The 16,036-nt window shown below is 52.3% G+C and overlaps 2 protein-coding genes across 2 annotated transcripts; one reads left to right on the top strand and one right to left on the bottom strand.

Annotated features, from left to right (window-relative positions):
* The first annotated feature begins 602 nt into the window (after positions 1 to 602).
* On the top strand, positions 603 to 3,177 carry LOC128980722 (transmembrane protein 121-like). The gene is made up of 2 exons (XM_054399199.1): positions 603 to 622; positions 2,238 to 3,177. Exon 2 carries the CDS (start codon positions 2,239 to 2,241, stop codon positions 3,175 to 3,177), a length of 939 nt encoding a protein of 312 aa, XP_054255174.1. The 5' UTR covers positions 603 to 622; position 2,238.
* Positions 3,178 to 5,591: 2,414 nt separating this feature from the next.
* Positions 5,592 to 15,517, bottom strand: RRP36 (ribosomal RNA processing 36). The gene is made up of 7 exons (XM_054397334.1): positions 15,253 to 15,517; positions 11,611 to 11,749; positions 9,048 to 9,114; positions 7,861 to 7,965; positions 7,680 to 7,754; positions 7,446 to 7,563; positions 5,592 to 6,694 (listed from the first exon to the last, which is right to left on the bottom strand). The coding sequence occupies exons 1-7, from the start codon at positions 15,515 to 15,517 to the stop codon at positions 6,555 to 6,557; spliced, it is 909 nt and encodes a 302-aa protein (XP_054253309.1). The 3' UTR covers positions 5,592 to 6,554.
* Between the last annotated feature and the right edge of the window lie 519 nt (positions 15,518 to 16,036).

Consider the following 16,036-nt stretch of genomic DNA (forward strand, 5'->3'; position numbering starts at 1 on the left):
GCCGCGCCGGGCCCGGGGCCGCCACCGGGGGCCCGCGATCGCCGCTGCTGCCGCCGCCGCCCTGCCCCGGCGCCCAGGGGAGCCGGCCGAGGTAGGCATGACCCGGGCAGGGGACGGCAGGCCGCGCTGCGCCCTGCGTTGGGCCTTCCTCCTCCTTCTCCTCATCTGCCGGCGCCCCGAGTCGGTGCGGGCCTGCTGCGGGCTTCCACTCGCTCAGCGGGCAGGGGCGGGGAGGCTGTGCGCCCGGGCATCCCGGGGGGTTGCGTTTGGCCGTGGCGAGCGGTGGCGTGCGGGGCGGCTCCGCGGCGGGCATGGGGGCTGCCAGGCGCCGTTCGTCAGGAGGGGCAGCTGCCGAGCTGGGGCCTGGGCTGCCCACGGCTCCGCCACCCACAGGCGTGACGAGGCCGTGGGGTGAAACGCGGCGGGGACACCAGTCGTGCAGCACTCTCCAGCTGTGCCACATCCACCAGTTTGCCCATGCTCGCCAGCCACTGATCTCTCCTCCCCAGAGGCAGCCGTGGCTGGCAAGCTCAGGCTTTGCTGCCTCCCTCGGAGCACCTCTGTGCCCGAGGATGTGCCCCCGCAGGACTCCTGCTCCTTCTGCCAAGAAGCAGGAGGTCAGGTAGTGGGTGCCGAAGGCCCTGTGCTGTCATGGCAGTACCAAGGTGTGCAGGGGTGAGCATTAGCTGCATGGTCTCCATCCTGCCACCGAGCACTGGTTCCATGGTCAAGCACACAAGTGCCCACCGGGTAAGCAGGATGGTGTCCCAGGGCCCCTCTGTGGCACAGGCGTGGCTGAATGTTCTGTGTATGGGCAGCTATTGTACAGTGCTGTGCCACACTGTTAGAAGGCCAGATTCATTCTCCATCTCAGCCAGGGGCCTGGCTCCCCTCCAGAGCAGCTGCCAAGCTGTGCCCAGTGAGGGCTCTGCTCCATCCTCCCTGTGTCTCTGGCAGCAGCTGCCCACAGCTGTGCTTGGCCAGAAGAGGACCTGAGAACCCCGGTGCAATCCAAGGGCTGTGCCTTGCTCTACACCAGCCCCGGCAAGCTGAGCATCCAGCTGAAGTTAGAATCAGAGAATGTCAGGTTGAAAGGGACCTCTAGAGTTCATCCAATCTACCCTTCCTTGCCAAAGCAGGGTCACCTAGGGCAGGTCACACAGGAATGCCTCCAGCTAGGTCTTGAGTCTTCAGCAAAGGAGACTCCACAACCTCTCTGGGCAGCCTGGTCCAGTTCTCTGCCACTCTCACAGGAAAGAAGTTTCTCCTCATATTGAGGTGGAACTTTGTGTTCCAGTTTATACCCATTGTTCATTGTCCTATTACTGGGCACCACCACCAAGACTGTCACCTTCATCTTGACACCCACCCTTCAGATATGTATAGACATTAGTAAGATCCCCTCTCAGCCTTCTCTTCAAGACTAAACAGCCTCAAGTCCCTTAATTATCCTCATAACTGTCCCTTGGGATCTCTCCCATAGATCCCTGTCTCTCTTGAATTGGGAGACAGAAATGGAAGGTTGGTGGCAGAGCTGCTTGTATTGTAGAGTTGTGGTCTGGTGTTGCTTTTCCTTTTGTTTGGTTTGGCTGGGGCAGGGTGGGCATGGGCAAGCAGCTGTAGGCAGGGTTCTTGGTGAGTGTGAGGCTGAAGAGGTTGGGCCCACTGCTTCCCTCCCACCCCACAGGAGAGGCTAAAAATAATCCTTCACCTCATCCTGTGCATTAAAATAAAGGAGACTAAAATGAGAGCAGTCCTGGATCATAACAGTCAAGGACCTGCTTGTGTTAAAAGCCTAGATACGGTCAGTCTTATGTGCCTTGATGGGTGGAAGATAACCAGTGCCACTGGTTCGGAAATCCCATGGAAAATAAGGCACATGTCCTTCGCTGTGGCAGAGACAGACCAGTGTGATGAGCTACCAAAGAAGCATCCTGAGTGCTTCAGGGCTGTTCAGCCTGCACCAGTTATCTACCCATGCACAGCCTAGGAGTTGGATTTCAGCCAGCCTGTGTCACCAGGATGGCCTGCTGTGGCTCCAGGAGTCTCAGAAGTACTTTGGATAGGAGTCTGTGAATTTGGAACAAACCAGGCACATCAGATGGGAGAAGAGTCTAGGAACCTCCTCCACCTTCTTTCAACCATCTACAGTTGTTGGGGAGAGGAGTGGTAGAAGGGGGCCCAAGGTTGGGGAATCCCAGCAACTCCCTGATGGCCCTGCTTGTTTCTCCATACAGGATGGTTCCCCCACCACCGGTCAGCAAGCCCCACGTGTGCCTCTCCACCGTGCTCATCATGACCAGCCTCGTCCTCATGGATGCCTACCTGGTGGAGCAGAGCCAGGGCTCCAGGAAGCTGGGGATCTGTGTCATGGTGGCGGTGGGTGATGTGTGCTTCCTGCTGGTGCTCCGCTACATGGCCATCTGGGTGGGGGCAGAGGTCAAGACAGCTAAACGTGGCTACGCCATGATCCTCTGGTTCCTGTATGTCTTTGTTCTGGAGATCAAAGTCTACTTTGTGTACCAGAACTATAAAGCCGATCGGAAGAGCCTGGATCTCATAGCCCGCAAAGCGCTGACCTTGTTGCTCTCCATCTGCATCCCAGCCCTCTACATGCTGTTGGTGGCCACGGAGCACATGGAGTACGTCAGGACGTTCAAGAAGAAAGAAGATCTCCGCAACCGCCTCTTCTGGGTCATCGTGGACGTGCTGGACGTGTTAGACATCCAGGCCAACCTGTGGGAGCCCCAGAAGAAGGGACTGCCCCTTTGGGCTGAGGGCATCATGTTCTTCTACTGCTACATCTTGCTTCTGGTCCTCCCTTGCGTGTCCCTCTGTGAGATCAGCATGCAAGGGATCGGCATCATGCCACACCGGATGATGCTGTACCCCATGCTGAGCATGCTCACTGTCAACATCACCACCATCTTCATCCGAGGCAGCAACATGGTCTTCTTCAGGGATGCCCGGGTCTCCAGCATCTTCATGAGCAAGAACATGCTGGCCATTGGGCTGAAGATCTGCACGTTTGTGCAGTACCAGCGGCACCGCCAGCACACGGCACTGGGGCCAGACCCGGCCCCGCAGCACAGCGCCCAGGCCCAACCCTCCCCAGCGCTGCACAGTGCCCGGGACCAGCCTGCCTGCCCCGAGGAGCTGACCCAGGACAACACGTGACAAGCCAGCAGGAGCCATAGCCTGGGCATCACCATGCCAGGCCCATACCTGCCAACCTGAGGTGGGCTGCTGAGCTTCCCACCTGGACAGAGGGCACTGACTCTGCTCCTTCACTCCCTGGGTGAAGCTGCTCCCATCCCCATGTGGCGAGGAGCCTCTCAGAGCAGCTTCTGTAAGGCCTCAGAACAGTTTGGGACCTCAGCACCAACCAAGTGAGAGAGGCAGCAGAGCAGAGGAAGAGGCCAGGTTTGCCCAATGTGCTGTCTCTGGCTGGGGCTGAGCAGCCTTACCCTGGTGCCAGTGCTTTCCTTACACCCTCTGGCCAGCCAGGGCTCAGGCCAGGGGGCTGCACGGGGTCACCCACCAGAGTGTTGTGGTTGGACCTGGCCATTGGAGGTGACCACCCTTTTTCTTATCTCCCTCTTTGCAATAAAAGACCTGAGCCCTGCAGCCTCCTTGTATCTGTGTCCCTGCCAGCAGGCAGCTGGGTGCCCCCAGCCCCCATGGACGTCTGGACGTCCAACTGCAGAGTGTGTCTGGGTTGGGGGACTCAGTGACTGCTGAGGTCTGGGGAGAGCATCCCAGACGCCATTCCTCCTGGTCAGCAGTTGGAAGAAAAGAGGCAGGATCCTTCTGAGAGTCTGGTAGGCTCTGATGGTGTCACTTGGGGAGTATCTTGTGACAGCTTTGTCAGCCACCACTGCCTATGCAACCAGCTGCAGTTACATCATCTGGTGCCACTCCACTTGGAGGAACACCAGGTCTGGCAGACACACACTGCATTAGAAACAGGGGAATCATAGAACTGTTTCAGCTGGAAAAGACCTCTAAGATCAGTGTCCAACCTTCAACTCAGCACCACCATGGCCATTAAACCACATCCCAAGTGCCATGTCCACATGTTTCTTGAACACCTCCAGGGATGGTGGCTCCACCACCTCCCTGGGCAGCCTGTTCCAATGCCTGACCACTCTTGCAGCAACGAAATTTTTTTTCATATCCAACCTAAACCTCCCCTGGCACAATTTCAGGCCATTTCCACTTGTTCCATCACCTGATCCTGGGGAGAAGAGACAACCCCCACTTCACTCCAACCTCCTCTGAGGGAGTTGTAGAGAGCAATGAGGTCACCCCTCAGCCCCCTCCAGACTGAACAACCCCAGTTCCCTCAGCCATTCCTCACCAGGCCTGTTCTCCAGACCATTCACCAGCTCTGTTGCCCTTCTCTGGACACACTCCAGCACCTCAATGTCTTTCCTGTAGTAAGAGGCCCAAAACTGAACCCAGCATTCAAGCAGTGGCCTCATCAGTGCTGAATACAGGGGCAGGATCACTTCTCTACTCCTGCTGGCCACACTATTCCTCATCCAGACCACGATGCTGTTGGCTTTCTTGGCCACCTGAGCATACTCTTGGCTCATGTTCAGCTGGCTGTCAGCCAACACCTCCAAGTCCTTTTCTGCTGGGCAACTTTCCACCCACTCTGCCCCAATCCTGTAGAGTAACAACTGACTGAATGCAGGGAGGCCAGAGGGATGAACAGCTCCTCTGTCACTATAAAGCTTTGGAGATGTTGGCAATATCTGGAGCTGGTGTTGCCATGCTGCCAAGGAGACATGTCTATGTGCTTGCTCCCTGCTGTGCAAGACCTACCAGCAGCTGGGGAAGGGGACACATGGACTCAGGAGTGCTGCTCCCATATGTCCCCGTAGCAACAGTGCCACACGTGAGCTATCTCCAGCCCCCAGACTTCTTCCCTTCTTGCACTGAAGTTCAGGTGGGAAGTTCATTGAGCTCTGGAGCATCAAATCAGCAGACCAAAGCCATGCTGCTGTGTTGCTCCCAAGGTAATTCCTCTGAAGGTGTAAGAATGTGGCAGGTTCTCCATCACACATGAAGGTAAAAGGAAGAGGAAACAGCCACAGTACAAAACAATAAGCCACACACAGCTTAAAGGCAGCTGAGGGTTTTGATGTCATCTCCAGCCAAACTGGCACATCCCATCTCTACTGCCTTCTCCTAGTGACACTCCTGTCACCAGAGCTGAACTTACTTCACCCATAGAAACTGATGTGGAGGCAGATGCTTCAAGCAACACCCTTAGGTACTCATCATTCCATTTTCTGATCATCACAAGGACTTTCCCCAGGCCCCACACAACAGCTGCTCACCTGCTGTGCTCAGGAAGTCCTCTGCCCTGCAGAGCTGAGCCACTCTCCCAGCACATGCTCCGACCTGCCTGGGTCACATCACCTTCTTGTCAGCACAGCCACAGGAGACAGAGGTGACCAGGAGCAAGCAGAAAGGAGAGCTGGTGGTCAAACAAGTTGGAGAGAGGCATTAATTCCTCTAAGCTTGAACACCTTTGACTGTAACAGCACCAACTAGGAATGAAGGAGAACGGAGGGATTTTATTTCACGCAGTTCCTGGGAGCGCTAATAACCCTGTAGCAGACCACCTTGAGAAGCCAAGAATAGAGGTGGTATCCCTGCTGGAGAGACAACAGACAGCAGTACCTGAGCAGTCAGCCAATGAAGGCCTGACCCACTGGGGCTGCATCATGCACAGAGGTATCATCACCATCTCTCCTTTACTCAAGCACCAAAGGCTACATCCACATACTGCATCCAGGCTGGGCCACCAGAAGGTAGATGTTGGTCCTCTGAGCTAACTCCAGTTGAGAACGTGAAAGTTCTGAGGCTGAAGCACTCTAAGAGCAGGCTGAGAGAACAGGGTTTATTCACCTTCTGTAAGAGAAGGCTCTGGGGAGACCTAACAGCACCCCTTTTCCACCCACTCCCAGACTTAGGATGAGGCTACTGAGAAGGTGAAACCAGGCACTTCACTGAGGACAAGATCATGAGTACGGACTAAAACAGGCAAGTTCCCTGAAGGAGGTAAAAAAATTCATTTTGAGAACTTGAAGCAGAGGCCAAGAGAGGTCATGATGTCTGTCCTTGGCCATTCTCAGCCCAAACAAAGCAACCTTGGGCAACCCGGTCTGAAGTGAGTGCTAACTCTGCTGTGAGCAGGCACTGTACCAGAGCCCTCCCAGCTGACATCCTTTCTCACCTCAGCTGGTGTCTCCTAAGACCTGGATTAGAACAAGTGATGCAGTGCTTGCCCTCTCCTAGAGGAAGGGATGATGTGGTTCAAGGACAGTCAGCTATTACACCGTGTGTATCTGCGTGACAGACTTGTGGCTTGCACCATGCCTCCGTGGTGACAAGCAGAGAGGACATTTCATCTACAGAATTCACCTCCTGCAGTTCAGCCTCTGCTCTGTGGCCCAACAGCTGTTCAGTGAACAGCAGGTAGTGAGAAGAGGGATGGCAGAGTGAGGTCCCAGAGCCAGACAACGGCATCTGTCCGGCAGTCACGAGTTCTTCTGTGAGGGCAGCCGGCGCTTGTCTTTGAGGGCATTCCTCTTCCTCTTCTTGGTCAGGAAGCTCTCCAGCTTTCCACTCCTCTTCAGCTCTGCATACTTCTCAGCTAGCTCCAGTTTCCGCTTCTCAGCTGCAGAGAAGGGAGCAAAAGGTAAACTAAACCAAAACACAAATCATCTCTACAGAGCAGCCCCATCTCATCACTCCTTCCCTGGCTGCAGGCCTGGCTTCTTCCTTGAGTACCAGCACCAGAACAACACAATCACAGAATTGTTGTGGTAGGAAAAGACCTCTAAGACCAAGTTCAACCATCGGCCTAACACTACCACAGCCATTAAACCATGTCGCAGAGTGTCATGGCCACACTTTCCTTGAACACCTCCAGGAATGGTGACTCCACCAGCTCCCTAGGAAGCCTGTTCCAATGCCTGACCACTCCTGCAGGAAAGAAATTCTTCCTCATATCCAAACTAAACTTTCCCTGGCAGAATTTCAGGCCATTTCCTCTCATTCTACCACCTGATACTAGGTAGACCAACTCCCACCTCACACCAACCTCCTTTCAGGGAGTTGTAGAGAGCTATGAGTGGTCTCCCCTCAGCCTCCTCCAGATGAAATAATCCCAGTTCCCTCAGCTGCTCCTCACCAGACCTGTTCTCTAGACCCTTCACCAGTTTTGCTTCCCTTCTCCAGACACACTCCAGCTCCTCAATGTCCTCCTTGTAGTAAGAGGCCCCAAACTGAACTCAGTATTAGAGGTGCAGCCTCAGCAATGCCACAGCTCTCTGTAACATTATGGACAAGCCTCTTCCAGTGCTTAGAGTCCTGTTAGCAGTACTCCCTCTAGGTCCTCCTGCAGCATCTTCCTACTGAGTACTTACATTTCTTTAGGAAGAAGGGTTTCTTTCCCTGCTTGGCCAGTTCCCTCTGTTGTCTCTTCAAAGACAGCTCCCTCTCCCTCAATTTCTGTTGCTTCTTCTGTGCCTGTTCCTGCTGTGTCTGTATAGAAAGGACAGCCCACATCAGCAAATGTCTAGGCAGACCTTGGGTCACACATCCTGTCTTCTAGTGCACTGCCTCACAGGAGAGGAGAGGAGAGGCTGCACTGAACTCACCATGCGGTTCAGGAGCTGCTGGAGCTTCTCCTTCTGCTCCGTGTTCCGGCATTTCTTCAGCTGCTTCTGAACCATCTGAAGAAGAGAGCAGAAAGCTGTGTGACTGCCTGCCCGCCCTCTTTGAAGAAACTGCCCCTGCCAAGAAGGCTGCTTCTGGCCAAGGACAGGCAGGCAGCATCACCTCTTTTTCCTGCTTCTTGATGCTGTCCAGAAAGCTGTACGTCTTCATAAATATTTCAGGCTTATACTCTCCAGACAGGTCATCAAATCTAGGGTCTCTGTGGACCTGAAGGCAGGGAAGGCTAAGGTTAGAACTGGATGACACAGTTAATATGGATATAAGCTACAGCACAGAAGTTCCACCTCAACTTCTTTACTATGAGGGTGAGGGAGTACTGGAACAGGCTACCCAGAGAGGTTGTGGAGCCTCCTTCTCTGGAGACTTTCAAAACCAACCTGGCTGTATTCCTGTGTGACCTGCTCTAGGTGATCCTGCTCTGGAAGGGCAGTTGGACTAGATGATCTCCCAAGGTCCCTTCCAACCCCTAATATTATGTGATTCTTTTAACAGCCTGCTTACTCTCCTGATGTGAATCAGACTTTGCTTTGGTTTTTTTTTCTTTCTTTTTTTTTAATCACAGAATGGTTTGGGTTGGAAGGGACCTTAAAGATCATCCAGTTCCAATCCTACCACCATGGGCAGGGACACCAATTACTAGGAATATTATGTACCCACCACAGAAAATATCTACATCTGGCGAGGACTGAGTCCAATAAAAAAGGTGGCAGCCTCTCACAAAGTCATCACCACACCTGCATCCAGTCTACCAAGCACCAGATATTTCCATATGCAACTCTACCACCCTGTTCAAGAAACAGCAGCTTGAGTGCTTCATCCAAACCCCTGAAACTCCCAGACCAAGAGCTATCTGAACATGTGTGGTCAAGGTGATGGATTTGGGAATTCAAACCCATCTACATTTTCAAAAATTGCTTGGGTCAGGTCACAGAAAAACAAAATAGAGACAAAAAAAACCTCCATAACTAAATCTATCAAGATGATCCAGCAATAAGTCAAAGTCATATTCAGATTACAAATTAGATGCTTTGAACTTCCAAAGCATTGTACAATGACCACAGGTTGCTGTGCACTTGGCACTGGTGGCAACTATTACATTTTCCAGAAACACTGAGTCTCAAAGTTTTGCATGATATACCCAGCAGGTCCTATCCTCACCAGACAGTGGTCCAAGCCCTGTTCTCCAAAACCAGCCTGTGTCATCTTCAGCAGCCCCATTACCACCACAGCTGTTCCCTACAAGCATTGCTAAAATATCAGCTTCTGACCTGTGGATGGTGAGAGCTCACCTTCTTTCTAACAGAGATCACTTGTCGCAGGAAAGGTACAGGTTTCTTGGCAGACATCTCCAATGGCCTAAAGAAGATAAAAAACATACTTAAGAGGAGCAGAGGACACCATGAGGCCAAGATTAACCTCACGAGAATACTACTACACAGTGCTGAATATGCCAACCAGTCCTCATCATGAGCCTGTGGAGAGCAAAGAAGTGACTCAGTCAAGAACCAGACAAGGCTACTACAACAAAAGGATCTGTGTGTGGCTCAGGCAGTCCTACACAGACCTTGATGCAGCCCTGCTGTACCAAGAGAAAATGATACCAACCACACCAGTAAACATGCTGAGCTCTATTATCCCTCTCCATGTTTTCATTCCTTATCCTATCCCAGGGCCACTAACACATCCAGTCTTGACTAATACTGACACTGAAAGGTGAGACCAAGCTTGAGGATTTCTGCACTGACCTGGTAGTTACAAAGACAGGTCACTTCTACTGTGGTCAGAGTCAGCAAGAATCATAGAATTGTTTTTCCTGGAAAAGACCTTTAAGGTACAGTCCAACCATTCTCTAACTCTACCAAGGCTGGTGCTAAACCATGTCCCTCAGAACCACGTCTCTGAGTCTTTGAAACACCTCCAGGGATAGGGATTCAATCACCTCCCTAGGGAGCCTGCTCCAGTCTTTGAGAACCCTTTAATCGAAGAATTTTCTTCTAATGTTCAAGCTAAACCTCCCCTGGTGCAACTTGAGGCCATTTCCTCTTGTCCTATCACCTGACACTAGGGAGAAAAGACCAACACCTACCTCACTCCAGCCTACTTTCAGGGAGTTGTAGAGAGCAATAAGGTCTGCCTTCAGACTACACAACCCCAGTTCCCTCAGCCACTCTCATCAGCCCTGTTCTCCAGACCCTTCACCAGCTTTGTTGCCCTTCTCTGGACAGGCTCCAGCATCTCAATGTCTTTCTTGTAGTGAGGGGCCCAAAACTGACCCCAGTATTCAAGGTGCAGCCTCACCAGTGCTGAGTACAGGGGCATGATCACTGCCCTGGTCCTGCTGACCACACTACTGCTGACAGAGGCCAGGATGCTGTTGGCTGCCTTGGCCCCCAGCACCTTATTCAACACAACAAAACCTATCAGAATTTTTTCCAGTCCTCTGCATTGTTATCTCCTCACAAGTAACAAGTGATAGAACAAGAGGAAACGATATCAAGTTACACCATGGGAGGTTTAGATTAGACATTAAGAAAAGGGTTATCAAAGGCTGGAACAAGCTTCCCAGGGAAGTGGTTCAATTCCCAACCCTGGATGTATCTAAAAGCTGTCTAGATATGGTGCTCTAGGATATGGGGTAGCAGTGGCCCTGGTAGAATTAGATTATGATTGGACTTGATGATCTTAACTGTCTTTTCCAACTATGGTGATTCTGTGTGAATACATTTTACAGTCACAGAGTGCATTGGTTTGGAAGGGAGCCTCAAAGGTCATCTTGTCCAACTCCCCTGCAGAAATCAGGGTCATCCCCAACTAGATCAGGTTGCTCAAGTCCCTCTCCAGGTTGGGCTTGAACACCTTCAGGAAGGGGGTATCCACAGCCTCCCTGGGCAAGCTATTCCAGTATTTCACCACCCTTACTGTGAAGGGCTTCCTCCTCATGTCCAACCTAAACCTACCCTGCTCCAGCTTCAATCCATTCCCCCTCATACCATCACTATAATCCCTTCTGAACAGTCCCTCCCCAGCTTTCTTGTAGGCCCCCTTCAGGTACTTGACGGCTGCTGTAAGGTGTCCCTGGCACCTTCTCTTCTCCAGCCTGAACAACCTCATAATAGAGTCACACACCCACAGCACGTAGAGAGCATGCCAACAGGATATGTGGAGCCCACTGATGACAGGACAGTCTGTGACCACAAGCACTGTAAAAGGGGAAAAAAGGAAAATCCACACAGCCCGCAGATGAGACAACAGCAAGATGAATGAAATTCCAAAAGAACTGTCTGCCACTGCAACCCCAGCCAGGCAGAAGAAGCTGATTAGCTGGGAAGGCTTTGTAAAACAGCAGGGTAAGTGTTAGAGGGCCCAAGGGACATGAATGTAGTACACAGCTTAAGAGAGAAGCCTACTACACCGTGGATCAGAAGTGCAGAGGAACTGAGCATTGAGTTAACTAATGGGTGCTGCTGGGGAGTTTAACAGGATGAGGCATGAAGGGCTCTGAAACAGCAACACTACAGAACCACAGAATTGTTCCTGTTGGAAAAGACCTCTAAGATCATCGAGTCCAACCATCAACCCAACACCACCATGGCCATTAAACCATGTCCCAAAGTGCCATGACCACACGTTTCTTAACACCTCCAAGGATGGTGACTCCACCACCTCCCTGGGCAGCCTGTTCCAACGCCTGAACACTCTTTCCCTACAGTGAAAGGCATTTATGTAGCACATTGAATGAAGATCTAAACAAGCTCCAGAGCAATGGCAACACTGTGAGGAGCTCCCAGCGTAATTCCTAGAGTGTAGAGAGCACACATGCAGAGTTTTCTGATCACAAAAACACTGCTTTACCCCTTCTTGCCTTGCTGCTGCTTCACCATAGCTTTGGCAGGCTTTGTGGTTTTCTTCCCAGCAGTCACCTGCTTGCACACTTTCATTCTCACATCACTCTGCATTCTCAGACGTTCTTCAAAAGACATGTGAGATGGATCTGGAAGAAAGCACAGAACATGCTCGAACCAAACAGCTTCCCAAGGTACTTCCCACCCCCAAATTCCCCCAAGAGGGATGTCTCAGAGCCTGAGATACTGACACGAGCACAACGGTGCTATCCTTACACAACTGTATGGCAGAAAGAAGCCATTGCATCTCTCAGCCTTTTGTTTTTCTCTCATTAATCACTGCAGTCTTTAACAGTAGGATAGTTTCTCCATCTCCCCAACATGGGTGGTGAAGCCTAGAGAATAGGTCATGTAAGGAGCAGCTGAGGGAACTGAGGTTGTTTAGTCTGGAGAAGAGGAGGCTGAAGTGAGACCTCACTGGTCTCTGCAACTCCGTGAGAGGAGGTTGTAACCAGGTGGGTATCAGTGTCTTCTTCCTAGGAATAAGTGACAGACAAGAAGAAGTGGCCTCAAGATGCACCAGGGGAGGTTTAGGTTGGATATTAGAAGAAACTTATTCACTAAAAGGGCTTTTAAAGACTGGAACAGGCTCCCCAGGGAAGTGGTTGAATCCCTGTCCCTGGAGGTGTTTAAAAGATGCAGAGAGGTGGTGCTGAGGGACATGGCTTAGCACGAGAATTGGTAGAGCTAGACAATGGCTCTGTGATGGCTAGGCTCTGTGATCTTAACAGCCTTTTCCAAGCAAAACAGTTCTATGGTTCTATGTCTTTGCTTCTCTCTGCTCACCAGCACATACACAAGACCAGTTAAAAGCTTTTATCTGATGCAAAGAATGATACAAGCTCTGCACTGAGCCGTATTTTGGCCACATTGCAAGTTCTGAGGGCTCACCTTTCAATCCTAACCTTTTCACTTTAGCAGACTGTTCTTGCCCCATCACCTCTACATGGAACCCATCTCTCACACCCTAAGACCAAGTCAGATGGTGTAAGAAAATCACATGGCCCATTCAGTCTGTCTTAAGACTCAGAGACAGTCTCTCTCCACTGCACATCTAACACAGCCCTGCTCAGTCTGCAATGAAGCAACTCCCATGGCAGACCCTCCTCAGCACCCAGAGACCTGTAAACTACTGAAATCCAGACATTCAAACTTCATCATCTCACTACCAACAAGAACCACTTATAGCTTGATGCATTGGAGGAAGAATAAACCCCTGTGACACCAAAAAAGCAATTTCACATTCCAGCCCTGCCATGAGCTCCCCACAGTGTTATGTGCACCTTGTATTTCACAAAACATTCCTTCTTTCCTGACTGCAGACTAGAAGACTACAAGAAACAGCAAAACCAAAAAGCTTGAAGAATGCACAAGATATTCTTCTGGAATTATCACAGTACATTAGAGGTTAGAAGGGAAGTCATGTTTGACCAACTTGGTAACCTTTTAAGAGGACATAACTAGGTGGATAGATGATGGTAGAGCAGTGGATGTGGTCTATCTTGACTTCAGTAAGGCATGTGACACTGTCTCCCACAGCATCCTTGCAATTAAACTGAGGCAGTATGGTCTTGATGATCAGGTAGTGAGGTGGATTGTGAACTGGTTGAAGGAAAGAAGTCAAAGAGTTGTGGTCAGTGGGATGGAGTCGAGTTGGAGACCTGTGTCTAGTGGAGTCCCTCAGGGGGCAGTACTGGGACCAGTGTTCAATATATTCATCAATGACCTGGATGAGGGCACCAAGTGCACTGTCAGCAAGTTTGCTGATGACACCAAACTGTGTGGAGTGGCTGACACACCAGAGGGTTGTGCTGCCATTCTGTGGGACTTGGACAGGCTGGAGAGTCAGGCAGGGAGAAATGTAATGAAGTTCAACAAGGGCAAGTGTAGAGTCTTGCACCTGGGAAAGAACAACTCCAGGCATCAGTATAGGTTGGGGATGGACCTGCTGGAGAGCAGTGAAGGGGAAAAGGACCTGAGGGTCCTAGTGGATGGAAGGGTGACCATGCGCCAGCAATGTGCTCTTGTGGCCAAGAAGGCCAATGCCATTCTGGGGTGGATTAGAAGGGGTGTGACCAGTAGGCTGAGAGAGATTCTCCTCCCCCTCTACTCTGCACTGGTGACGCCACATCTGGAATATTGTGTCCAGTTCTGGGCCCCTCAGTTCAAGAAAGACAGGGAGCTACTTGAAAGAGTCCAGCGCAGAGCCATGAGGATGATTAAAGGAGTGGAACATCTTCCTTATGAGGAGAGACACATCAGTGTTTATAAATATGTAAAGGGTGAGTGCCAAGAGGATGGAGCCAGGCTCTGCTCAGTAATGCCCAATGACAGGACAAGAGGCAATGGGTGGAAGTTGAGGCATAGGAAGTTTCATGTAAATATGAGGAAATTTTTTTTCCTTGTGAGGGTGATGAAACACTGGAACAGGCTGCCCAGGGAGGATGTGGAGTCTCCCTCAATGGAGATATTCAAAACTCGCCTGGCTGCATTCCTGTGCAACCTAGTGTAGGTGATCCTGCTCTGGCAGGGGAGTTGGACTAGATGATTTTTCGAGGTCCCTTCCAGCCCCTGAAATTCTGTGATTCTGGAAGGGACCTCACAAGATTGAGTCCAACCCCCCTTCCAAAGCAGGATTTTCTACTGCTATGTGTTTTAATATCCCTTAGAGACAGCAATCTTGAACACTTCTTATAAGAACAATGTAAAAAAAAACCAACAAAACATATGATCAACAACTCTTTCTAGATTTACACTCTGAGTGCTCAGGATTAACAATCAGAAATGATTCATTAAGGAAGCAGTTGGACATGCTCATTCCATGCTCTCCATTCCCTCATGATGGTAGGGGCAAGAAAGAATAAAAAGGCTTGCCTTGGCTTCCTTTAGAAGGAGAAAGTCTTGGCTTTGCCTCTTTGCCTGCTCAACATCTCCAAGCAGTGACAAGCACATAGTCTTTCTAAACCTTTGCACTGCTACGCACTCAGCACAAGACATTCCAAGTGTGGCCTACCAAAACCAAATGCATCCTGCCTGTGGTGGGCTCCCCCAGGCTGGAAAACAAGTGCCCACAAAAGCCACTCTGTAACTCATCTCCTCAGCTGGACAGGGAGTAGAATATACAACAAAAGCCTCACGGGGTGAGATAAGGACACGGAGAGATCACTCACTAGTTATTATTAGTTCTTGCTCTGTATGCGTATCAGCATTACACACACCAGGCCAACAACGTCACTTGAAGAACGCTACAGGCTCCTCAAACAGCTCAAACTAAACTTTGATCCCAAACTCAACTCTTGATCTTGAACTCATCCTCTGAGCAGAGCACATGGGAGAAGAAAAGCAGAAGCATAAAGAAACTGGAATGCGGGAAGGGACAACGGCGTTTGCCAATTCGTTTCCCACCGAACGGGTGCCCGTGACACCCCAACCTACACTAAGGTTGCACAGGTCGCAGTGTCTGGCCTGGCCTTCACCCCTTCCGATCGCGCCCGCTCCGCCGTGCAGCGGCGACACGCCGCGGCCTGAGGACCACCACTGCTCTCGGAGGGCATCCCCGCCCCGCAAGGCCCCCTGAGCCGGGCAGCCCTACCGTCAGCCTTCTCCATCTCTGCTTCGTCCTCCCCACTGCTGGCGACCTCGACTCCCAGGAAACTCCCGCTGTCGTCACTGCTCTCGCCACTGTCGCTGCTGTCACTGAAGCTCTCACCCTCCGCGGCCACCTGCGCTCTCCGGCCCAGCGGCCGCCGAAGCCCCGCCGCATCCTCTCCCTCCGTGGCGGCAGTGGCGGCTTTTCTCCATCTCGCCGCCTGGGCCCGACTTGGCCTGCCCCCGGCGCCCTCCTGACGCGGCCGCATCGCCTCCCACCAGCCCCGGGCCGTCGCTCCGCCCCTCAGAGCTCAGCCTCCCGCGCCTCGCCGTCCAGGCCTGCTGCGAACCGCCGAGCGGCCCTGAAGTCGCGCGGCACGGACACAGACCCGGAAGTGACGCGTGGGAGCGGCACGCGCGCACCGACAGAGTGAGACGATGGGGGAGGAGAAGGACGTTTATTGGTGGAAGCAGGGCGCGCGCGGCACCAGGGGACTCGTCCCTTCCGGCGCGTCCCCCAGGAGACAGGCCAGGATGGCGTCATGCGGGGCTGCGGACAAAGCTTCGGCTTCGGGCCAGGGCCAAGGCTCGGCGGCAGGAGGCGAGAGGCTGTCGGCCAGGGCCCGGAGCTGTGCGGCTAGCAGGCTGAGCTCCGGTAGCTGTGGCGGAGCGGTGGCAGGCGCGGGAGGCGGCGGTGCCACCGGGCGGGGCGTAGGGCGGTGCTGTCGGGCGCGCAGATAGGCCGCCTCTTCCTCCCTGCAGCGGACGCGGCCGTGAGGGGGCGCCCC

This window comes from Indicator indicator, chromosome 2 (genome assembly GCF_027791375.1).
Source record: "Indicator indicator isolate 239-I01 chromosome 2, UM_Iind_1.1, whole genome shotgun sequence".
NCBI classification, from domain to species: Eukaryota; Metazoa; Chordata; class Aves; order Piciformes; family Indicatoridae; genus Indicator; species Indicator indicator.

Excerpts from the sequence above, each read along its gene's own strand:
- RRP36 (XM_054397334.1), bottom strand. The coding sequence starts at position 15,517 with ATGCGGCCGCGTCAGGAGGGCGCCGGGGGCAGGCCAAGTCGGGCCCAG. Across the intron at positions 7,966-9,047 it reads TGATCTCTGTTAGAAAGAAG|GTCCACAGAGACCCTAGATT; the intron begins GTGAGCTCTCAC and ends CCCTGCCTTCAG. Across the intron at positions 7,755-7,860 it reads TCAAGAAGCAGGAAAAAGAG|ATGGTTCAGAAGCAGCTGAA; the intron begins GTGATGCTGCCT and ends TCTCTTCTTCAG.
- LOC128980722 (XM_054399199.1), top strand. The coding sequence starts at position 2,239 with ATGGTTCCCCCACCACCGGTCAGCAAGCCCCACGTGTGCCTCTCCACC.